The sequence below is a fragment of the Microtus ochrogaster genome, linkage group LG10 (genome assembly GCF_000317375.1).
Source record: "Microtus ochrogaster isolate Prairie Vole_2 linkage group LG10, MicOch1.0, whole genome shotgun sequence".
NCBI lineage: Eukaryota > Metazoa > Chordata > Mammalia > Rodentia > Cricetidae > Microtus > Microtus ochrogaster.
This window is the reverse complement of record NC_022035.1, coordinates 12,697,105-12,723,008: the sequence shown is the minus strand read 5'-3', so window position 1 is coordinate 12,723,008 and position 25,904 is coordinate 12,697,105. Positions and strand designations below refer to the sequence as shown.

Below are 25,904 nucleotides of genomic sequence, written 5' to 3'. Positions count from 1 at the left end.
TGGTGCACACCTATGGCCCCAATTCTTCATTAGACACAGGTTCACTAACAGACCTACTATGAGGAACAATACAAATTATTACCTCATCTTTTTTTAATTTTTTATAAACAGAAGTGATAGGGTTTTCATTATATTTAGTGTAACATAGGCACTGGACTGTTACATGTTATTTATGTGTACATGAATCACACAAACAACAGCTTTTAAAGATTTATTTATTTATTATGTATACAGTGTTCTGTCTGTCTGTATGCTTGCTGGCCAGAAGGGGCACCAGATCTCATTACAGATGGCTGTGAGCCACCATGTGGTTGCTGGGAATTGAACTCAGGACCTCTGGAAGAACAGGCAGTCCTCTTAACCTCTGAGCCATCTCTCCAGCCCTTATTACATCATCTTTAAAGATACTTTGGAGGTAAGTCCACTGTAGGGTAAGTTCCTTCCCTATTTGACTTTTAGTGGGGAACTTGGCGGTAGGCTTAGTCAAGACTAGTTAATAGTCCTCTGGTGTATCATCGAAGTTTTATCTTTTCCAGACCTACATTGACAGCCCAGTACTGTTGGAGAAATGGCATATTACAGAAATCAAGAACATGGCAACCTGGCATTATATATGTGTGTGTGTGTGTGTGTGTGTGTGTGTGTGTGTGTGTGTGTGTGTGGACTTGCATTCAGAAGCAGTGAACTTCTGGGGTGAGCTCATTTTTTTTTCATCAGCAAGAGAGGAGAAACACCTAAAACACAGGACACACATCAACCTCAGCATTCACTCCCAGCCAAGTATGAAACCATCATTCTTATACAATGTTGACACTGGTATATTGAATTTCTGATGTGCTATTTGTTTATCTCTGGGATAACTGGTTTCCTTTTGAGTTTGGTTGCACAATATTGCAAAATCTATCTCTATTTATTTAGAAATAAAGCACAAAAATGGTTTGGCGACATAATTTGCCTGTTAAGAAGAGACTACAGTTCCCATATCAAGCCCGAATGAAAGTCTATGATAAATGGCGAGGCCTGTTTTCTATAAGCCAAGTCATTCTAAATAAATCCTTGAATTCACTCACTATCTAGCATAGTTCTGTTTATTTATTTCCCTCTGTCTTCTCCTCACTGCTAATTGATTTTTTCTGGCAGCAAGAAATTGATATGCCCTGCTTTGCCTAAATATTACAGTTTCTGTAGAGTGAAAACACCAACTCTCCTATGATTCCCCTAATGCCTATGAGGAAGAACATGGGATGGGCCACAGATAGAATTTCAGCTCCAATTTTACATCATCTGGCTATTGTCAGTTCAGGTTTGTTTCAGTGGAAGAATCTGAAGCACTTGTGAAGTTAGCGTTTATGAGCTCAAATGGCCGAAGGAGGAAAGTTAATTCACTGGATGTGAAATGCTCCGTGGACATAATTTACAACTACAGCCTGTGTGCTTTCTCTCAGCTCACTTACGGGACGAAAACAACAGTTTAAACTTTCAAGTTTGATTTGCATCTACTTAAGCATTTTATTAGTTTAGCTATCCATGTATTGTTCCTTGAGAGGGAAAGCTCTTACATATTTTAAGGCGAAGGTAATTAACAAAGAGCCCCAGCCAGATTCCTACTAAGGTCAATTCAAGCTTAGCCTAATTAAGGTTTAAACAATTTGGCCTGTATTATATTGAAACAGCAGATATTATTTTGTTAGAGTTTCAAGTTTGACATTTTTAATCAGTTTGAAATAAAGGCATAAAGAGAACACAGAAAAGACACTTTGCAGCACACAGCTGTCACTCTGTGTGGGTTCTTTGTGCTCACACTAAGACCATGAAAGGGAAGGATGAATTACTCACAGAGTCCTCAGAGGCACAGGTATAAAATGCACCCTCCAGAGGCTCAGATACACACGAACAAGAAATGTTACCTTTAGAACTAATTCAAAAGGAAATATTGAACCACACCAATTGAAAAGTAGTGTGGTCAATATCTGTATGGACATCAGTTAAATCGCCTGTTCCTCATCGACACACAGAAACCGTTGCAGGCATGGCTGTGGTCTTCCGAGAAGCTGTGTATCTCACAAAAACCCAAAGGCCTAGAAGGTTACCTACATATTTCTATGTCTCTTATCAAAACAATGCTCAGTCCCTTCTAGAGAAGGAACAATTTCTTCAGATTTTCAGTAATCAATATAAGCTGTGTACTCATGGAGTTCTAAGAGAAGTGTGTCCAGAACAGACCCTCCCCTTGCGTTTGTTCCTCATGTGAAGCCAGCACCACCCAGATGCTCTTCTTCCATGAGTGAGAAGTTCTTCACTTGCATTTAAGAGCTCCCCTTCTCAGATCTGAAGTTACCACAGCGCCACTGTTTACCATTGCTACAGAGACAATCTCCCAGCCGTGAACTCCATAGTAAACGGTAGTTTTGGGAGCCTCGAGGATTGATACTTTCCTCAAATTTCCAGGTAATTCTTGGAATAGAACATTTCTGTATCATCCTAAACAGCTTAGAATCTGGTGTGGCCTCACCCTGAGATAAGAAATACGCCTGGAAAATTTAATGCATATTTTGAATGACTTGGAAGCAGGCCCAAGGCAAAGAGGACACTGTGTATCTCTCCTTCTGCAATGGCTCTGATCTCCTATGACAGGAATGGCTTCAATAAGCCGCTAAACATACTAACCAGCCATTTCTGTCAGAAAGAACTTTTGTTGCCAAAACCACAATCACTGTTCTTGGCAGACAGTCTTCCACATTCATATGAGTAACAGCAAATAGCATGATTCGGGAATTAACTCACTTGGTTACCTGGGGCACAGTTAACAGATACTCTGGCAGGCATTTCACAAGGTAGTATGGAAAGCCACGTCAACGGAAGGTTCTTTTAGGACAGCAATTAGTGCTGAGCTGTATGCCACATTGTAACATTAACCTACATACACACTGCTCTGTAATCACCTCAACCTTCTAGTCTCTCTCCTCCACTATCTTTCCACTAAGCCTTTGTGGGACTGGCGTGCATGACTCTACATTCCCAAACACACCCACATACTATGTACACTAGTTAGCTACTGGCCTGGGTTTACTGCTTCATCTACAGCTAATTTCTCCAACATCTGGAAAGAGTAGGAGAATGTAGAGCTGGCTTCTAGTTCTCCACAGTGTACCCCAAAACACCTCTACTTAGCTGTCAGGTAGTGGTACCTCCTCCCTGTAAGGTCATGCCATAACACCTTAGCAGCTGTCACCTTTTTGCCATAATTAGGATTTCTACTGTAATCAAACCTCTTGATCAAACGCAGCTTGGGAAGAAAGAGGTTTATCTCAGCTTTCATGGTCCAATCACAATCCACCATGAAGGTAAAGCAGGGCAGGAACTCAAGGCAAGAACCTAGAGGTGGGAACTGAAGCAGAAGCCATGGAGGAATGTAGCTCACTGGCTTGTTCCCTGTCACATTTTCAGCCAGCTTTCTTCCACAACCCAGGACTACCTGCCCAGGAGTGGCACTCTCCCAATGACCTGTGCCTGCCAACTTCAATCACTAATCAAGAAAACGTACTACGGTCTTGCCTACAGGCAAATCTTCCAGAGACATTTTCGCTATTGAGTTCCCCTGTTCCCAAAAGATCCAGATTGTGTCAAGCTGCCATAAACATAACCAGGACGCTCTCCTTTGATATGTTTATCCTAACGAACAGATCCTCAAACACTGAAGATTTGGGTACCTCAGTGCATAGTCTTACTTTTGACCTCAACTTATCTGCAATGTACATAATTCCAGTCCGTGTTAATATCCTGTATAATAGACTCTAATCAAAGCAAGATTAACTAAGAAACCTAAGGTCATATTCAAATTCCTGACTGACATCATCGAGCCCTGTTCGAATGAAAATGAAAACCTGCACCCCAATTATACCATTATTCCCTTACTAAATCTCTCTCTAATCTTCTAAAGAGACCCCCAGGAGTGGACCTTTAAAGGTCTAGCCTGAGTCCTGGTTCTACTCTGCACTTCCTGGTCTGCTACAATGAGGGGCTTCCACTGTAAGACCCCACCATTGTGAAGGCTGCCACAAACTCTGCCGTGCGTTCTCTACTGTGGGGACTGAAAGCTTCTGGAGCCATGACCACAAATCTTTGCTTCCTTAAGCTGTTCCTGCAGGTATTTTGTTGCAGTGATGCAAAAGCACTTAAATAACTCGGAAGATTCTCACCTGCTGAGGTTTGCATCACTCACCGTCCTGAAATCTCCTTTTAGAGAAGGAAGGGGTAACTCGGCCCTCACAACCCCTGTGAAGAACTTTGCCATGAGACTCTTCCCTTCCTAGTTACTTGTCAGCAGTGGGACTCCGCTAAGGTGCCTGGGTTAAGAACTTGTCAACATCTCAGGTATCTTTTACTATATATATAGTCTTTTCTTCATACCAAATCTCTTTAACAAGTACTCTGTAAAATAGTCACTGAGAGCCCGTGAGATGGCTCACAGGGTAACTATGCTCACTGCCAAGCCTGATGACCTGAATTCAATCCCTGGAACTCCTAAGTGAAAGAACCCACAGACCCCCTGAAAGACCCTACAGACCCCCTCCTCAAAACCCGCAGCTAGCATGCTCCGGGGGAAAGTCCTGTTTGCTTTAAAAAAAATTCTCCGGATCAGCAGCCAGCCTGCTCTCGTAAGAACATCCCATGTGCTTGAGAGAGCAGGATGTCTTGAGATAGGGAGACTGCAAGGCAGGATGTCAATAAGATAGCACATCAACAAAGCGACCGATAACCATGCTTTTGTTTTGCTTCTGTGAACTTGTTGTTTGCTCTTCCCTATAAAAAGCCCGCCCTCCACTTAGCAGGTGCGCAAAGTCCTCCGAAAGACTTTGCTGCCCACAGGTACCTGTGTTTACTCAATAAACCTCTTGCTAATTGCATCCTGTGGTCTGGACTCGGACCCCCTGCAGGTACCTGTGTTTACTCAATAAACCTCTTGCTAATTGCATCCTGTGGCCTGGTCTCGGAGTGTCCTGGTTCTGGGGTCTTCATCGGAGAAAAAGGTCCTCTCTGAGGGTCTTTCACTAAGTAGCAGAGAAGTGAGCTCTGCAATTCTCCTCTGACGACCACACTGTGCTGTGGCACACGCACACACACACACCACCACTCTCTCTCACACACACACAGAAAAAAATGCATTAATTTTTTTTTAAATGTCAATAGTGCTGTATACGCCAGGCATACAGAACTACATTACACTGGTTTACTCAGCCTCAGTAATATGTGGATCCCCCAGCCACCAGGGACTCCCTTTATTCAGTTCTTGGGGCACTGACCCAAGAGCAACCCACAACAACAGCGTCTATCACTCTGTGGAGAAGAAAGTACCCTATGTACACGACCAAAAGTCACATCACCTGTGCCTCTGAAACCTGGTCCAGGTCTTCCCTGTCTATTGCCTCTCCACGTAGCCAAACAGTACAGGTGAGGGCCTGCCCAGCATTGGCAGAAACAAGGGCTGCAGGGACACACTCTCCCCTGCTTCCTTCTGCACAGCTCTGGTAAGCAGTAGTACACAGGAAGCGGTCAGCCTCAGAATGCCCCAGTCTACATTTGTAATCCCAGTACTACTGCTCACCAAGGAGGGCTCAAGGCTGGCAGACGGTTCATTCTGCCCACCGTGGTCCTGGGCCCTATGCCTATCTAGTCCATAACGCACTTTTTTTTTTTTGAACCCTGTGTTGCTATCTTGGTCAGGCAGGGGGTAAATGACAGTAACATCCCCCCACCTACATAATGCTGGGGTCGGGACTATTTACGTTGTTGGGGGTTGGTTCACATAGTTTAAAAAAATTCTTATTATCATCAAAACAAAATTTCTCTTTGCCGACTCATATGGGTATATAGTGAAAAGTGGATGACATCTGTTTCCTGCCCTGTATCTCCCCAACACGCACACTCCAAAGTCATGTCTTTTTTTAATAGAATAGTTCATTACCATATATGAATGGGTGTGCGGCCACCTTTAATTCTATTTCTTAAACCTTGTGAATTAATTCAACCTACAACTCATCTGGGGTTGTTGATCTATCAGGGTCCTCAAAGGGCAACTCCAAGCATTGGGATGTGTAGCTCCCCAGTAAGAAGAGGAAAGCTGGGAAAGGAAAACCAGAGCAGAGCGGCACTTCCTGTGTGTGTGTGTGTGTGTGTGTGTGTGTGTGTGTGTGTGTGTGTGTGTCTGAAGGGTATAGTCTGCATCCCAGAAGTGGCAAAAGTAGTTCCTACATCCTCAGAGAAAGAAAACCCACACTCTGTGAGGACACCAGGAGAGTCGTGAGGAAGGCACACACACTCAAGTCTTCTTCAAAGCTCCACACAGCTCCGACAACAGCAGTGGAAGAACACCATGGACTTCCGAATGGAAATGGAAGACAGACAGGCACGTCAGCCCTCCCTCCAAAGAAACCTACTGAAAAGATAAGATGCTACAAGGAGATAAATCTACACCTCCCCCAACAACAGAGGGCTGGGGAAGCTGCAGTTGCCAGGAGTCTAGAACAAAAGGCAAAGTCAAGGAAGTGGCAGCCTTTCTCCTGAGAGGGTCCCGGGAAGGCTCCAAATTTGGAGTTGCCAGAGACAAGGCAGGAGGGGGCTGTGAGCTAGGCTGACAGCAGACCAGCTGGCCTAAGCAGTCCTCCTCCGAGTCTAATAGGGAAACAGCCTGCAACACAACTAGAGAGGACTCAGTGTCTGGCTTGTTTACAAAATTAGTCTTAAATGTGTGGTTCCTAAATTGTCAGATAAGTCTTATCTCAGTGCTTGATGGGAAATGTGGTGGAAGTGCTCCTATCTTCTCCCCTCCAGATATTCATTTCTTAATTAATTTAGCAAACTCTGAGTATACATCATGAGCCATTGAAGAGGGTGAGGTTTGTCCCTTGTAGAATCTATTTGGTAGGGGAGTTGGAGACTAGAGATCATCCCCATAAACAAATAATAACTAGATTATTCCCAAAGTAAAAGGAGGAATTAAAAAGCAGGACAAGATGTGATTGCTAGTAATACTGTAGAGAGAGTGTGTGTCATACACACGCATGCATGGGGGCTCCTTCAGACAGATATCCTGAAAGACTGGGACCCGGATAGAGTCCCGGGCAGAGTCTACACAAGAACCAAGTCTGGCAGAAGGGTAACCCAACGTAGCTAACATTCTAACGAATGACAGAAACACAGCCCTACTTTGGAAGAAACTGCAGCCTTGGGAGGAGTTTGAGTTTGTATTTTATCCTAAATGCAGTGACCATTCAGTCACAGCTTCCAAGCACAAAAGGAACAAGTTCTGATGGGTGTGAAAACTAGTCTGGGCCACATTCACATAGCTACATCATTAGGGAACAAATGACAGGTGTTTGTAAGCTTAATAAATGATCAATAATGTAAACGTAGATTTTAATAAATTGGGAAAACTAGAAGAATAAAATAAAAACTCCACATGTTGAACATATGCAAGGCATTTTTACTGGAAGAGGTGAAAGAGAAAGGACCTGACAGATACCAACCATGAAAGGATGCGAAACCATCAGCAGTTATCCTGCTACTTCGACAGAATGATAAGAGCAACAAACACAAATGGGATAAATATACAAAAACATAAAGCCTTCACTTTTTACTTAAATAGCGCTCAACAAAATCGACAGATCCACGTGATCTTTGAAGCTAAAGAAAGCTTGATTACAGCAAGGAAAACCAGACAATGGGAACCTCTGACCGAGTGAAAATGCACAGACCTGAAACAGTGCTGCGAGACAAAGGTAAGACCGAAGACATGTAGACATGTCAACACACACATGTAACACACACTGTGTTACACATTCTGTAAGGTGGCTTAGTGGAGCTTCTCGGGAATCAGTAAGGCAGCAGCATCCAGGCACCAGAGGAGCAAGCAGACCTGTCACCATGCAGCCACAGGACCTCTAGAAATTCAGATGTCATTGCTTCTCTTCTACAGTGGTTCAAAATAGCCAGTTACAACAGGTCACAAAGGGCCATGCCATTATTTAAGGTAAAAATTAACAGGCGCTTTTTCTTTTTTTGCAATAACTATTCAAAACAGAACTGTTCCTCTCGAGTCTATGTGTCTGTCTGGCTTAGTTTCTACACCTTGGCTGACAGAACGCCATTCCTTATACAGCAAAATCTTCATAATCATCCTGATTCCTGTTCTTCCCATGCTACACATCTGGCTGACTGGCAACTTCAAAAACCACAGACTCATCACTGTACTCCTCTGCTACCAGGCCAGCCTGGCCACACTTCTCTTTGCTATGTCAATGCAATACTCTCATGTCTGTCCGCCCTGATTTTCCCTCACTACACTGCAGCCTGGGAAAATTAGGAATTCTGTCACTCCTCTGCTCAAACCTTGGTAAGGCTCCAATTCACGTACAGTCTAAGTGAACTTGACCGCCATCTGCATCCCTACGTGGCCTCTGAGGCCCTCCTTTCTCTTCCTGCATCTACTCTGACCTGTTCACCCAGGACTCCTTTGCTGTTAGTGGTCCATTCCAGGTGCTCTCCTGCCTTAGGGCTCTTGACTTCATGTCATAAGACTAATATCCACTTCAGTCTTTGTATAAATGTCACTTTCAATATCGTGCATACCTCTGACTTCCTTGAATTAACTCTTCTCTGTCCCTGTGCTTCTCTAACCTAGATCTGTTTTGCATGCCTTTTTTTCATAGCCTTAATGATACATCACTCTAATGTACTATGAAAATAAGTATATCATGTTTATTAGTTATTAGGAGAGTCCTTCTCTCTCCTGGAATATAAGCTATGTAAGAGCCTTTCACTTGTTCACTGATCTAGAAACCACAAAGAACAGAAACTGACATGGAGAGACCGCCCACATATTTTTTTGTTGAATAAATACATAGATGGTGAATGGTTTAGGACAAAGCAGGTATAGCAAAACCAAAATCAGGTTTTGTAGGATAAAAGAGAAGGTAGAGAATCAGAAGAAAAAAAAAAAGCAGGCCAGATAAGAGTCATTGAACAAAACCAGAACAGAATTTGGGAAAGACAGTAAAGAGCACTAAAAATCTAGAAGAACTAATTGTGAATACAGCTGAGACACAGGAGCCAGGTTCTGTTCTCCTCCTCCACACTCCCGTTCATGGCCGGCACTCCGGGCCTTTCAGTGTTGCTAAGATGAATGCTGTGAGTCTAACTTACATGACAAGGGAGTTGTTCGCATAGAATTAACTTTCAAGGCTCACTCTCTATTTGTACATACAGCAAAGAAAGAATCTAGAAAAGTGCCAGCAATCACCATAGCAACAGCTAATTACATTATTCATTGTCTTTAACCCAGTGGTACATCTGTGTATCTTTAAAGATTAGAAAATAAATTGTTCAAGTGTATGCTTGGCCACCTACAGGTAATAAAAGCATCCTTCCCATTCTTCAACCTCATACAAGGGGGATGTACTTCCTTTAGTTATTCACTTTAACAGCCTCTAAATTAAGTTATCAACCAAATCAAGTTGCCCATAACAATCTTAAGTAAAGAAACAAAAAGAACTGGGTATAAAGAAAGCACATGACTTATGGAGTAAAAAGTCAAAAAGGGAAGGAAAAGGGCTATAAAAAGTAAGAAAGAACAAATGATGTAAAAAGGAAATAGAAATAGGTCCTCAAAAAATATTCATCTAGCATCCTTTCTAAAAGAACCTTTGCATTTTTATAAAGAGAGCAGAGACACAGAGAGAGGTCAGTCAGTAAAGTTAATTTCCTGCAAGTGGAAGGGTCTGAGTTCAATTCCCATAACACACATGTTTTCTTTTTTTAAATGTGCAGGTGTAATCTCAGTACTAGGGAGGCGAAGTCAGGTAAATCTCTGGGGATTGCTGCCAGCCAGACTAACTTACTTGGCAAGTTAAAGAACAGTGAACAACCCTGTCTAAAGGTAGATGGTTCCTGAGGAATAAAACCTGAGGTTATCTGTGGCCTCCGCCTCCACATGTGCGTGTTCACACACACACACACACACAAATTCATATACAATATATCTCACAATTAGTACAGGGCACACTAATTCTCCTTTACAAGTCATTGATTTTATAAAACATTTTGCTATTTGATAAATATTTGATAAATAGCAAATGAAAATCAGCAGTCCTTAATGGTTGACGAGTTTTAACTAATCCCAAAGATGTATATGTATGTTTCTGATGGCGTGTAATATGTGTCTGTGTACATGTCTACATTGTCTGGAGGCTAGAGGTCATCATCAGGTGTCTGTCTCAAACCACTGTACACCTTATTTCTTTTATCACTCTTCATTTTTATTTCACTAAAAATTGGTAATTTTTTAGACAAAGTTTATTCTCCATTATAGAAACTGCCTAGCCAAGGCAAGGGCAAGGGGACCAGTGCTATAATCAACTCACATCCAAAGAGAGAACAATGCCTTGTTATCATTAATTTCATCCAAATTCTGGAGATGTAATGGTACTTCATAGGCAGTCCCAAGGTCCACCTTATGTTTTTGAGGCAGAGTCTCTCTCGCTGAACCCAGAGATCACAATTGACTAGACAGACAGGCCAAGGAAGCCTCTGGCTCCTCCTGGGCTTGGTTCTTTGCTAAGATTATAACACTGTGCCTGGCTTCTGGGTGGGTGATAGAGATTAGAATTCAGGTCCTCACACTTGGGTGGCAGGCGTTCACCCTGAGCCATCTCTCCAACCACATTTTCGAACAAATGCTCTAGAATTTTAAATTCTAGTTTAGTTATCATAAGAAAATAATACGCTTGTTATAATAATTCAGTATTATAGAAAATTTTTAAAGGATAGTACAACTTTCTATTTCCAGGTTATTTTCTAATGCTTGTAAAAATGATCTTCATGACATCCTTAAAGAACTCAGGAATTCTTTACATAAAAACTATTTTATAGTAATATACACTCTCTTCTTAGTCTCACGTTTTCAATATACATTTGGCAGTCCTCCCAGAGCCCACGTGTTGAGACTACAAACTAAACACAGAATCAGACAGGAGACTTTGGCTATCTCCTCTCAGCTAGACACTAAACAGACTTGATCAAGCATTAAAACAATGACACCTTTTCAGTGATTGTTTTACCTAAATAAATAATTATTTTGACATAAAATTTTTGCTAATATATATTTGCAATTCTATTTTGAAATGAATAAATCTTTTAAAATTTTTACAGTTTTAATTTCTAAAATGGTAAACATAACTAAATAAACATATACATACAAAACTTCAGTGGTTTGAAACAATTTTAAATGGACTCTCAGAGTAGCAAGTTTGAGAGCTATTAGTCCATATTGGCATCTATTTTTAATTGAAAAAAATCAAATTATATCATACATAACGCTCATCATTTTACTCTTCTCCTGATAACACAGCTTTAAAATGATGGTAAGCATGCCAATAATGAGTTATTATTCCACATAATGGCCTGCACCAAATAATTTTAGATTAATTAGTCCGTTTAGCAATTGTGATATCAGCATGAGTATACCCTAGGCACTTCTGATACAGGCAATCTGAAGACTATACTTTCTGGAGTACTCACTAGATATGACATCAACCAAACATCCTTTCCTAGAACACAGTGAACAATACAGAATTGTTGGCTAATATTTAGATGGTACCTAAGACTCTGAGATTGAATGCTGGCATCTGGTGGGCCAGCGAGGGGAAGAATGCTACCGGTTGGATACAAAAAATGCTCCCTTCAAGTTGCATGTTGAAGCTTAGACCTCAACACAACATTCATAGGTGGAAATACTGGGAAAGTGAATGGACCAGGAGGGCTCTGGTGTAATCAGTGGATTCAGACATTCATGAATCAATTTATCATTGATAACTATTGGGAAATGGTGGAAATTGTGGAGGGTAGAGGAGGTGAGTCATGCATCACATGCTTTCGCAGGTTCTGTCTTGTCCCTGGCCTTCACCCATTCACCTCTTCTTCATGACTGTTGAAAGCTCAGAAACATCCTTCTACCATAATGAACCAACCGCCTCAACCACAACCCAGAAACAATGGGGCCAGTTTGCCGAGGACTGAAACCTTAGAAACTCTGAGCCAGCATAACTTTCCCTCCCTTGTGCTGTCACATGTGTATTCTGTCACAGTGACTAGAAACTAACATAGCATGGCTTTCTAAGTCGATTGTATAAAATGTTTCAGAAAGAGTGGACATCTGTGTCAGGACATGAAAAGGGAAGCGATACTTCAGAGACAGAAAAATAACAATGGAAGAAAATGGTTCAGAGACGTGAAGAAAACTACAGAGAGCAGGAGAAGCAGGTCAACTTTTAGAGAGGGTACAGATTTGGGGAAAGAAGGCAAACACCGATCTGAAGTCATGGACAAGGAGCAATGAAGGCTCTTAAGGAATTCCAAGGGGCGAAACAGCCCTCCAACCAAAGCTGGGCAAGTCTAGGGGTCCTCTAGAGGTGTGTGTCCAAAAAGAGTTCAGGCTATAAGTGAAACATGTAAATTCTGTATGGAAACAGGTTGCTCAGCCCTGGATTCTCTAATCTGGTACTCACTCATGAGGAATGATCCTGACTGCTTCTAGCACCACTGTAGCCCAGGTACATTTAGGAATGTCTTTAGACAACTGGAGACTGATGGGACGTAGGTCACTACAATACACAGGCTGGTCTCCCTCATCTTACAATGCACAGGACGGCTCCCCAACAAATGGTTATATGGCCCAGAGTGTTCAGAGTTGAGCTTTGGAAAACCTGCTCTAAACAGATGATCCGAGGAGCTGTTAGATTCTTTCAGAGAGGCAGATTATCCCATGCCTATGGTTTATTCATACTCAGCTTGACAAGTATGACTAAGGCATCAGACCACAGACATCTGCCTTGTGAATTCCACTTCAAATACACTCAAATAGGACCAGCGAGAGACAAGCATAATAGATATTAAAAGGAAAAAAAAAGGAAAAGAAAAAGCCATGTCATATACCAAGTATTAAAGATAAGAACAAACACAATGACTCTTCCTTAAATTTAAGACAGAAAAATGCAGCTCTGTTCAGAATAATCAACACATTGCAGCCAAGTTCAACAGCCAATGAGCCCCTCGGCTCTGCGCACTCCCGAAACACTCCTTTCCTCTAAGGAGCTCTGTGCTCTTGGTTGTAAGAGAGCTCTATGGAAAAGGAGCTTGTGTTCTTATGAACAAAAATCCTGGAGTACACAATAGCTAATGGGTTGTTTTAAGAATAGAGACTCTATTAATCTTGACAACCGAGAGTAAAATGTGCATTTACTTCATCAGTATTTCACTGATGCAGTTCGGTATTTATTTGAACAGTTGTGTAATCTTGAATTGTAGAAATAAAAGAAATTTTCTTCAGCCCTTTTCCCAGAATTCTCTTTTATGTTCTTTCAATGACAGTGCAGCAGGTTTGTCCTTCCTTGTGGTTTCTCCAGAAAAGCTTTTCCCGATGTTTCTGCTTTCAGTGTGGAAGGCGTTCTAACTCTGGCAGCCCAATGTTCACTTGAAATCTGCTCAAGGAAAATTTAAAACTCATGCATATGGAGAAGAGATCGCTGTGTCTCAGTGAGAAAATAGATCCTCCTGCCTAAATGTTTTCTCAGTAGGCTGCCTTATCAGAGGATCCTGCATAGTGAGATGGTTTCTGCTATTAAAGGAGTTAATCCTCAGAAAGAATAGCACACAACTGAGTGAGTGAGGCCTGGCCAACAACCCTGTGTGCTACAAGGCCTGGATGCATCCTCGGTGTGGGATAGAGGCCACTTAGGGAGTTTCTGAAGCCACCCTTGGAATAGTGCCCTTGAAAACACACCTCTCCTAAGCCTAGCACTGTCCCTCATAGGAATATGGTCACCACAGCAGGGCCTGTATTGTCGGGCACTCCATAAAGTCAGAGAAAAGGCAATGGGTGTTGGTATTTTAAGAATGAAATGTCATTTTGTAATACAAAAGTCACACCCATCTGTGTGCATATAAATATGCATGTACTATGTAGGTATATATGGACGTGTGGATTGAGGTAAAGGACTGCCAGCTCCCCTAATCTAATCAATAGCGAAGGCATAAAATGTTATGCTCTACCCAGTAAATATGAACAGTATTATGACAATTTTCAAAAATGAATACTTATATTTTAATTTAAAAATGAAATTGGAATTATCTTAAGATGTCCTTCAGGACAACTGGCAAGAAAAGCATATGTATAACTTAAGTAATGGAAAATCTGAAGAAAACTATAAGCATTCATATTTCATGCCAAGTGTGTTATATTATGTAACTGCATTCTCTTCACCAAGCAGTTTCCCCTAGTGTTAGGAAGCATTAGTCCCTATTCACGGAGGACTAAGTGACAAGCCCCAGCAGAAAGTGAGGAGCTGCCTTTAGTCCACACCACAGAAAAGGCAGAGACGAGTCCACAGCCAGGCTTCCTGACTGCTTGCCACCGTCTCTCTCTCTCTGTGTCCCAGACTTTCTCTTTAAACCTATATTTGGGCTAGATCACTAAGTAGAATTGTAGAGAGAAAATAATGTTAAACTAAAAGCTAATCACACTAAATACAGGATGGATGTGTTGACTGTAAGCATGTGAAATTTTGTATGTGTACATGGAAAATAAGCAGCAAAGGTCAAGGAAAAAATGAAATTAAAATAGCCAGAACTTGCTTTTCCTAGGGAAATGCTTAAGCACATAATAAGATCAATGAAATGTATTCCTGTGTATTATGTCTGCTCCAGGTTAATTAAGGCTAAGAATAAGTAAGAAGAAGACGAGGAGAAAGAGGAAAGGGAGGGAGAGGAAGTGGAGGGAAAGTGAGAGCAGGGAGGAGGAGAGAAGAAAGAAGATAAGGACTGAATGTGGCTAGACCAGGTTAAGATGGAGGAAGGAACAGTCATCCTTTGTTAAGGTCCCAACTCCACACAGCCAGAGTGACTGGCTGTGTTTCTTTGCTGTATCAGGGAAGGGAATTTCTGCAAGCTGAAAAGCTTTAAGAACAATTCGTGTCTCCAAACAAATCTCCCAGTCTTAAAATTAGCTCTTATGTGATATAATAGTTTTTTTTCTTTTTTTTTAATTCTCTCTCCTGTTAAAAGAATTCCATCATGGATGAACACACATTTCCTTCATAATCCTCCTCCCCTCTCCCTGTCCTCCAGTCTGGGACTGTCCACCCATGCGCCCTCCTCCAGAGAGAGCCTGGAATTCGTGGGAACAGCAGCCATCCAGAGGCAAGCCAAGAATGTGCAGCCCTATGCACAGCCCACGAGCTCAAAACTGAGCAAGACGCCGCCACCGTCATCCAGTTCCTATGTTTGTGTTCTTACAAAGGCTCTTAGTTATGTATTCTCATTAAGGAATACAGTGGAAGAATGGGGGGAGGGGATGGTTAAAGAAAAAGGAATGAATGAAATGTTGACAAGGGATTTTTGAGATTTTTTTAAAAAGAAAATTATAGATACAATTCACAATTGATGTCAGCTTTTTTATGAAGAACAATTTTTACTAATAATGACAACAACCAAAAATAGAGACAAAGTCCCTTAAACCACTACATGTTGCTTTTCTTCTTTGTTCTTCCTTAAATTTTATTTTTTCTTATTACAGTTTTAGCACATGGACTGGAACCCAGGGACTCCTCCATGCTCTGGGTGTGCTCTGCCAATAAACCAAATCGCAACACCTTTTGTCTTCTTATTTTTTTTAAATGTAAACAGGCTCTTTGAATGTAGGCCTGCTGACCAGAAGAGGGCATCAGCTTGTGAGCCACCATATGGCTGGGAATTGAACTCGGGACCTCTGGAAGAGCAGCCAGTTGCTCTTAACTGCAGCAAACTGTAACTAATAAAGTACCCTGGTTCTCAAGAACCTAGGGAAAGTTATTCAAATTGCACTAAATTTGAATATAACAGTTTGACCCATAATTCATTTTCCTAGTAATGACACACTGAAAAAGTAAATCTCCGAGCCTTCTGCAGAAGATGGGCAGAAAGACGGGCTTCAGCACAAGCAGAGCGGATGACTGCAGTGAAGCGGTGTGCTGCACACACAACTGGGAAGCAGGGCGTATGAGCTCACAAAGATCGTGGCGTCATTCCTGAGACCTGTGCAAGAGCCAGCCAGCCAAAACCCCAACATGGAATGAGTAGACACAGTCTCATGAAATTGGGGGTGGATGGAGAAGGAACCATGGCAGAGGGAAAAGGGAATGAATTCAATCAAACACATACAATATGTGTATATGGAATCCTCAAATAATAAAAAAATAATTAAATTACTAGACATTAAAATATCTTAAAACAAGATTTAAAAATATAAAAATAAACAAATAAACTAAAATGGCTAATCTCATTATTGGTTTCCCCCAACAGTCTCAAATGTTGACTAAAAGATACCTACTGAGATTCTTAAAATTACGCCAGTCACCCTATAGTAAATGAGTGTATTATCTCATTTAAATCTTACAGGACTCATACAAGGTTATTGTGAAAACCTTGTTACCTTACAGATAAGAAAAACAGAGGGCAGAAATGAATTAAGATGCCCCGGGTTGTTCGCCCTGTCAGTTGGGACCTGGTTTTGCCACCCATGAGACTCCTATGTTATTCCTGGTTCTGTGTTCAAGGTCTGTTCTGTCAGGAGCATTGCTGCCATGCCTAACCATCAATGTAAACTCACATCTCTCATCATTTTCACGGCTTCTCTGGTCCGCCCAAGTCTCCGGGCACACATTGCCAGCCTTCTCTTGATATAGACCAAGACATTGGTGTCTCGTCCTGAGAAAGGAGAGATAAAACATCAACATTTTAAAAAAATCAGCAAAAACCAAGAGCTTTAAGTCAACCAGCAAGAAAAATGCAGAAGCCCATTTGCTTACCCTTAAATAGATCCCTCAAGGAAGATAGTTTGCTCTTTTGGCCTTTCCTACTGCCAAGAGCACAGAGAACTAAATTTGTTAATAATAGAATGAATACAGAGTAAAGCAAAAGTATTTAGATGCCCAAAGGCCAAAATCATGACTGTTTACCTAATCTGTGCTTTTGAGTTAGTTGAATATTTGATAATAAATAAAATCCCTGTCGCACAGGCCTAAGAAAATGAACACACTGACATTGCAAGAAGTTCAAGCAAGAATCCCATGTTCCACAAGTGTGCGTGCTTTTGGTAAAGATGCAGAGGTGAATCTCAGGCTGCATCCTGATGAACTATTTTTTCCCGTTCCTGACATTAACTCTGGAGAAGCCTCATCTTGAACTCCTGGTTCATATTATTCTTTCTCTGGTGACATCATAATCATCTCCAGGTCCCCAAAGCAGTTGGTTTTAGATGGCAATATAACACATTCCAGATATGACAATAGAGCATGCACAAAATGAAAAACTACCCTAGTGTCAGAGAAAGCACTGACAAGCTACACAGTTATAACAATGGCCACTAAAACGACCCTTAGAAAGTATATTAGCAACTTCTTAGCTTAATCTTTTATTTAATTATGTATTTTGGATGTGTTTTAGACCAGTGAGAACATGCATATGCTTAATCCTCAATAAAATTACCGTGTTTGAGAAAAATATGACACACCTGTTATGGATTAAGTACATGTAGATACTCAGCTATTAAAAGATGTTGAGACCAAAGTCTGAACATTTCAAGTTTTAAACAATGAGAACAAGATGTGTGCTGAAAAACTGCCAAGTACCTACAAATTATTTTAAAGATGTGATTATATTTTTGGATAGATTTAGGCAACAGGTTGAAAGGATTTAATTTAGAGAAGAAAAGAAAGAAAATGTTTTATGTTATATTATAGGTTGTGTAATTTATGTATTAATTCCCATTTAGTTCAAAAACATAGACATTTGCTGCACATCTTCAAAATGCACTGTTATATTTTTATAATGATCGGAGACCTTATTGCTATATCTACTCACTGAAGAATAAACCAAGCTTGTGTGTCGACAGCATGTGTGGACATGTCCCACACGTGTGGACTATCACGTAATGATACTGCTGGCACCTGAGACCTAGAGACTGCGTCAGTCAGGGCCTATACCAAATCCAAGTTTAATATTAAAATTTAATTATATAATATCAAATATGAGGGACACATATACCCCTACTTTCCAAACTAAAGGAGAGAGAGATGAAGTGAGAGAAATTCTACCTAACGGAAACAACTCACATTTTTGTCAGACCGTGAAAACACTTTTCTCCCAAAGGATCATGGATTTCTGTTTAAATAACCAACCAAGATGAGCCCAGACGCTCCAGGACTCCAGTGATTACTTTGTCCTACTTCTATACTGTTCCCAGAAAGCATGGGTTCTCAGGTTGGGTACTGAAGTAAAGCGCCTCAACCTTTAAGGAGTTATCTTTAAAAATGTATTATTTTCATAAAATATCAATAATTAGGAACTCTAATAATAATAATAATTAGACAACACTAATGATTTTTAAATAACTAAATGTTGACAGACTATAACCAATAAAAGTTATATTCTAAATTTCCTTTTTCAACCATGATTTTACCCATGCAATGTGAGACTTAGAAGAAAACATTTTATGATACTAACAACAAAAGTTGGACTTAAAGTTATGAGATGGAGTAGCAGCTGCCAAGCAGAAGAACTATGTATGAATTCTGGGGAGAAATGAGCATTAACAGTTATTGTGGGGGGAGCTGTATAGGAGGATCTGAAGGAAGGAAGGAAAGGGAAGGGGGGTGATGGAATTATAATCTCAAAACACTGCTTAAAAGGTGATTGATGTTTGTTTATGGCAATAAAATTCTGGGGGCACAAATAAGAATGTGAACACAATGACAACCAAGTTAACGGTGCCCTAAGTGCCTTGTCTAACAGAATCCAGTTCTGTGCTGGACTGAACCTTTGTTCTTGCTAATATTTTACCATTCCGATTCCCCAGTGCATCACCCTGGAGGAAACCTTACTGTGTTGAGCTTCATACTGGGAGCCATGGTGCTGTAGCTGCTGAGAACGTCGATAGCAACCATCTCCAGCCTTCAGGGCCTGCTTAAAGAGTTTTTCTGCTTCAGCAATAGTTGTGGCTTCTTCTTCGGCCAAGAGAATATAAGCAGTTGCACACCTGTCCATTCAGACATTACAAATTACAAACCCAAGGCCACTGAGTAGACTGGGGAGCTCATGCAGAAGGGTAAGGAGTTACACCAAACATGCAGCATGACCAACGGTTTCATGCACCTGTTTGTAGCTGTTGACACAGTAATGGTACAAAAGAAACACCTACAGTTTAGCTTAAGAGGTAGGATGCGAAGTGTTAGGAGCAAGGGGCTCATATATGACTTGGCCCCTTATTAATGTGTCACTGGGGCAAGATATCACTCTGCCTCCCTGGTGTATAACATGGCGTCTGTTCGGTGTCTTTGTGAAGGGTCAACAGATGCAGTCTGGGAAGTGCTCGGTGTAGCGTCAGCACCAAGGATACGCTCACAGAATGTCACCTAATGATGCTGAGTATAAGAGCTACCAGTGAATGTCTCCTTCCGACACTTGGAGAGTGACATATAAGCTTCCTTTTGTTTACTACATACAGATTATTTGCAGTTCAAGAATTTCTTCAGAGTGCAAAATTCATTAACTCAAGTTACTGACTGAAAAAACAAAATGAAACAGTGCTTGAAAATCCCACGGCAGCACTGATTTTCTGCGTCAGAGATCGTGAGAAGAACCTGCAAACGTAGCTTCTGAAAAGCTCAAACTCTGACACAGCCACAGGCCCTAAGAAGAGTCCAGTCTCCTGCCTCCAACAACAAGCTAGCATTTGCCGCTGTATGTTCAGTAAACACTATACCTGGCACTAAACGTCACCTCATCTAACCCTTCCAACAATCTTCTGAGGTAGGAAGCCAGAAGGGATATGCAGTTAACTCAGCAACACGGGAGGCTTTTAGAGATGCAAACCTTCAAACCATACAGAGAACAGCCCACTGCCAGAGAACTGGAGAGTCTGAGGGGATGATGAGGCCAGAACAGGGGTGTTGATCCGCACTCATCCCTTCTCTCTCCTTGTCGAGTTCTCTGTGGCCATTGCCCTATTTGTTCTCCATCAGACCACAAGAGAGGAAATAAATAGAAATTAAAACTAAATGTTACTGTGTGAAAACTGCAAAGCCAGCTGGGAGAGAGTATGAACTGACAGATAATACTAGGTTTGGGTCCATCTGATTCTTGGGGGGTAGATGGGAGACTTACAAATTCTTTATCCCATCCCTTTAATTTCAGGTAAGAACCATCAGTGCAGATTTAGCTAAATATGAAAAGGTAGGGAGAAAACAGCTAGAATAAAAGCTAGAAAGGCAATTGCTATGGAGGGCAGAATCCATGACTTGGGAAGAACAACAGCAATGCGAAAAACTGTCTCATGATTTATTGAGAGAACTACGTGGGTAGGCATCAGAGGACATACTGAAGGCCTCAGACGCCCACATATTAATATGAGTTTAAAGTAACAAACTGAATGTTGAGATAATCGTAACTGTAGACACAACATCAAAGAAACTAGCTAGAAGATGGTAGCTGGTTGATTGGGAGCTCATGAATAGTTGGGGCTAGACTGCTGGCCTTTTGTGTTCTTCCTTCAAATAGTATCTGAGGAGAGGCAGAGTAGCAGTACTCGCCAAGAAACGTGTCTTTGTGGAACCTCATGAGTTCTGGGTAAAAACGTGCTAAGAGCTGGTGAGTGGAAGAAAAGGAGAGAGCAAGAGAACTGCTAATGGTTGGGGGGCACAGAACGGGACTCTCAGCTTGATGGAAGATGTCGATGATGCTTTTTGTCACAACACAATACACAGACAGAAGCAAGAAGTGTGGTGATGGAGTGACAACCATCCAGATATCTGCTACAAGTCTTGTTTGGTTAGAAGTAGGGTACCTGACAGGCTCTTGACTTACTTCGGTAACAATTTTATCTCCCAGATGGTAGAGGAAGCAATTAGGGGAACTTCAACTCTGGACCTAATTCTGACCAAGAAGAAAAACATAGTTGGTGAAATGAAAACTGAGAGGAACATTCAGCGAGAGTTACTACGTCATTCCAGAGTTCAGGGTAATCAGAGAGGTGGAGGTAGACTTGGAAAACTCATAGGAAAGAGGCAGGACTCAATGGCACGAGATGTAGTATGGAAAATGACTCAAGAGGACATTCCAGATATTCAAACAGCTTCCAAATATTCAATTGTAATCATAATGACAAAAAAAAAAAACTCTCAGGAAAGGCAGAGGGCAGCACTGAAGCAAACAGTGTGGCTTGACAGAGCTCTAGCCCAGGTCAATTCTTAAAGGACATGCAAATAAAACAAAAGATCAAAAGACGGCATGTGATGGATTGCAAGAAGTGGAATGGATTCATAAGAATAACATCAGGAGAACTAAAGTTCCAAATTAGCAAGGCGTGGCTAAATAAATAAATAAATAAAACGAGCAAATATACAAAAACCACTAAAGGCAACCATTCTCTGTTTTAAAATTATGTCTATTTGCTCTCCCTCCCAGTTTCTCCAAAATCACCACAAAAACAAATAAGCAAAAAAAGACAACACGACAACATTAAAATAAGGAAGGTGTGTGGTTAACAGTGGCGGACGGTAAAGGAAAAGGGAAAATCCCTCACTCCCATCTTGCTCCTGGCTTCTCTATCAATGAGAATGACTGTCGGACTAAAAAGGAGAGAAGAAATTAACTCTAAAATGGAGAAAAAGATGTAAGACAGCACATCAGCAATACATTCTAAACATACGACTCTTCTGGGAAGGGCAACTTCTAAGAAGCCAGCTGGCCGTGCAGGCAGGACATGGAATTGCACTCTATGGGGCTGTGGGGTCACAAAGAATAGAGACTACAAGATCAGATAACAAATGTGGGAAGCCTTCCCCGGGAGAGAGGGCGACTTCCCAAATGACAGACCAGTGATTCAGAAAGAAATTCCAATGGGTATTAAAGGAATTGCCTCTAAGCACATTAAAAAAAAATAAAAATAAAATAAACGAAGCAGAAACCACTAGAAGTCAGCTTAAATGGCTAAGAGTAAGTAACACAAGGTTGCTAGCTTCATTTTCCCTGATAGACTTACAATACCTATTAAAGCTCTCTACACAGCTGACAGACTTAAGATCAAAATGGAGAAATATGTGGGCTGAATCACAGTGTGGCAGGGTGCTGGTGACTCACGGAATAATACCAAAGGAAGGTGATGAATGAAGACATGAGCCTGCAGGGTAGTTTCTACATGCCACGACCCAGGGCTTTCTAGTCCCAATACGTTTCTCAGAAACACGAAGAACACACAAAAGGCAGGTGTATTAAACTTGTAGATGACAAGAAAGCAAAAGGTATGTTACATAACAGAGCCAGAAACCATGCAGGTCCAGCATTGCAGGGACAGGACTGGAAACTTAGTGACCACTGGAGAAGATTCTGTAACTTTCTCGAGAAAAAAATCATAAAATAGTTTAACAATGACCACTTGGTAAGAACCCTGCTGAGGTGATTCAAACACCAGATGGGCGGTTGAGCTAACTGACCTTTAAGGTTTCTGCCAACCCTAACTTTTAATGACTCCAATATTAAGGAACTTATTTTCTCAAATCTCCAGAAGAAATTTCCCAGTCTTCCTTGATAACCCATAGAATAGTTGCAGCAGTAAGGACAAGGCTTCTGCTTGCTTTCATCTTGACAGTCAAACATTTTAATGTTGTTTTTTTTTTTTTTTTGTCCCATTTATCTATTTTGTAGGCACTGTTTGTCCTACTAGCAGAGGTTCCATCTAGAAACAGGGATGCACAGATGAGCCTTCTACATCTAAAGAGAAAGACCCCTGTCAAAATGTTCTAGATAGGCCAAGAACTCTATTTAGCTTATGTTCTCACAATACACCAAGTACATCCCTTGAAGGGTTTAATCTGGGGTCACAGTAAAGACACCTTGTTCTAAAGCGGCGAATCCCCTGCAAACCACCCTCCATGCCCGCCATCACTATCCTTTACAGAAGCACAATTTTAGAAAGTAATGCCCTTAGAAATAGCCCTGCAGTTCAAATGCATAGCTTAGTAGAAGTGTCCCATCCACGGTGACTGAAAATATTCAGCATGAGACATGACGTCATTTTAATAGTAAGGCTGTTCCCTACTTACTCATTTATCTCCAAGGCTTCATGAGCTGCAGAAATCCTGGCTTGGGGGTTCCTCTCTCTCCAAGCTTTTTGCATTACTAGTTAGAAAATAAAAGGAACAGTGCAAGTCAGCTGGTGCATATCAATGGGCTGATGGATATAAAACAATAAGTGGCTGGCAGCTTTATTTGTAAGAGAACATTTTAGTACCAAAAACTCAGCCCATATCTCCAAAGTCACACAAGTATTCTGAATTACTATTCTTTTGTTCTTCAGTTGCCAATAACAAACGTTTTGTGTGAGTATTAAATTACAGATATAAATATCATATACCAAAAAGTCAAGAAAATGAAGAGTCCATGTCTTTTGACTTCAATAAACATTTGCTGTTAGGAAGCAAATTTTACATATTTCAAAATTGTTATTTTATAGTCAGCTCATCCTGAATGTACCTGCTCCCATCTGAAAGTGACTCTCTCACGCTATTACTCAGTCCACAATGCATAGTTTCTATGCAACATGTTCCAATGTATTTGCTACAAACCCTGGATCTTTGAAGCTGGGACCTGTGTGGAGGATGTGAGCTACGCTAAAGTGCTGTAGGATTTCACTTGGCAATGACTTTAAAAAAACAATATTCTTATATGGTTTGATAACTCATATTTTATAAGTTAGTTTCTTAAAAGTATGTAGAAATTGTTTTGTTTAAACCTGTTGTCCTGGCTGGTTTTCTGTCAACTTCACATATCTAGAATGATCTGGGAAAAGGCACTCTCAGTTGAGACTAGGCATCTATAAAACAGGCTGTGATAGTCTGTGGGACATTTTCTTAGTACAGACAAGGGAGTGCCCAGTTCATGGTGGGTGACGCCATTCCTGGGCTGGTGGTCTTGGCTCTATAAGAAAGTAGGCTGAACAAGCCAGTAAGCAGCACTCTTTCATGGCCTCTGCATCAGCCTCTGCCTCCAGGTTCTGGCCCAGTTTGTGTTCCTGCCTTGGTTTCCCTTAATGGGCTCTGATCCAGGATATGTAAATAAACTCTTTCCCAAGTTGCTTTTAGTCAGTGTTTCACTGTAGTAACAGCAATCCTAACTAATTCAGGAGTTTTCAGCTATTTACTTTTGTCCATTTAATAACTCAAAACTTACCAGTAGGAAAGTAATGAACGTGGAATGCATGTTAAAGTCTTCTCTGAGGTAGAAAACACATATGCACCCCTACAGGCAAAGCCACATGCCCTTCCAGTGCTTGTAAACCAATCTATTAAGTCAGGAAACTAGCCTGCTCGTTTACAGTCAGTGATCCCAGCTTCCAGTTAGAATGTGATCAAGGGACTCCTCATTCCACCTCACCATGAGTTAAACTCCTGTCATGTAAGAGATAGGCCTTCAAGATACACAAAGCTAACTTTGGTGTTTTAAAATCATGTTCTAGATAATAATAAGCCTCATTCCTATATTGATAATCATTGTGAATAAATTCAATATTAAGTATAAGGGTTATAGTCTTCAATTTAATATTTATTGGAGAGAGAGGTGTGTGTGCCTAAACAATAACCTCAGGTGTCAATCCTTCATCCCCCTTTCTTATTCTTTTCCCTCTTTTTTTTTTTTTTTTTTTTTGAGACAGGTTCTCTAATTTGGCCTGGATTTCATCACATGGTTTCAGCTGACTGCCCAGTTAGCCCCAGGAATCCACATGTTCCCACCTCCCCAGAGCATGTGCTACCACATCCAGATTTTGTTTCCTTCAGGTCCTCATGCTTACAAGGCAAGAGCTTTGCCCACTGAGTTATCTTCCCAGCCCTCACTATTCCTTTTACACAGCCCAGGCTGACCTGGACCTTACTATGCAGTCCAAATTCGTCTCAACCTCGGCCTGCTGAGTGTTTAAGGTTACAGATGTGTGCCACCAAACCTAGCTGTAGAGCGGGTATTTCAGAACCAGAGCCGTGATTTGGAATGAGCTAAGAAGCTTCCCCACCCTGATGTATCCCTAGGACTTTCCATACTTGCATCTGCGGGACGGAGATGGTCCGAATCACAAGTAAAGAATGTCTGGTGATCCTGGGCAGAGAGATTCATGTCATAGTACGTCAGAGGTTCTCGTCCTGTGACCCACGTGTACCTGTCAAGGGCAAATACGATTGTCAAACAGTTTTGAGAAAGGAAAGACCTACAAAAGAGGAAGCTGCAGAGCAACCAAAACGCAAACCACTGCTGAGTATTGAAATAACTTTGCTGGTGACACCAAAACTTATTTGTAAAAGTCATCCTGATTGGGGATCAGTGGTTAGGAGCACTGGCTGCTCCTCCATGGTATTCCTGTTGGATTCCCAGCAGCCATGTGACAGATAACAACTATCTGCACCTCCAGTTCCAAGGGGATCCAATGCCCTCTTCTGGCCTCCCTTGGCATTGCATGCACACGGCACACAGGTATATGCAGGCAAATCACCCGTATTTATTAAAATAAATCTTTAAAAAATCTTCATTCACAGAGAGGGAAATCAGAGAAGCATCACCTTTCACAATAGCCACAAATAGCATAAAATATCTTGGGGTAACTCTGACCAATGAAGTGAAAGATCTATCTGACAAGAACTTGAAGTCTTTGAAGAAGAAAATTGAAGAGGACACCAGAAAATGGAAGGATCTCCCTTGCTCTTGGATTGGGAGGATCAACATAGTAAAAATGGCAATTCTACCAAAAGCAATCTATAGATTCAATGCAATCCCCA

The 25,904-nt window shown here is 41.3% G+C and overlaps 1 protein-coding gene across 3 annotated transcripts in view; it reads right to left on the bottom strand.

Moving 5' to 3' along the window:
- The window catches only part of St7 (suppression of tumorigenicity 7), a 243,518-nt gene that overhangs the window by 65,987 nt on the left and 151,627 nt on the right, over positions 1-25,904 (bottom strand). For 2 of the 3 annotated variants that reach the window (XM_026787534.1, XM_005363756.3), the window contains exons 5-9: positions 25,176-25,291; positions 23,187-23,262; positions 20,950-21,018; positions 18,969-19,123; positions 16,697-16,794 (exon numbers count right to left, since the gene is read on the bottom strand). In XM_026787534.1, the coding sequence (XP_026643335.1) occupies positions 16,697-16,794; positions 18,969-19,123; positions 20,950-21,018; positions 23,187-23,262; positions 25,176-25,291 (514 nt within the window). The remainder of the gene's footprint in view (positions 1-16,696; positions 16,795-18,968; positions 19,124-20,949; positions 21,019-23,186; positions 23,263-25,175; positions 25,292-25,904) is intronic. The other variant, XM_026787535.1, reaches the window with a different exon arrangement.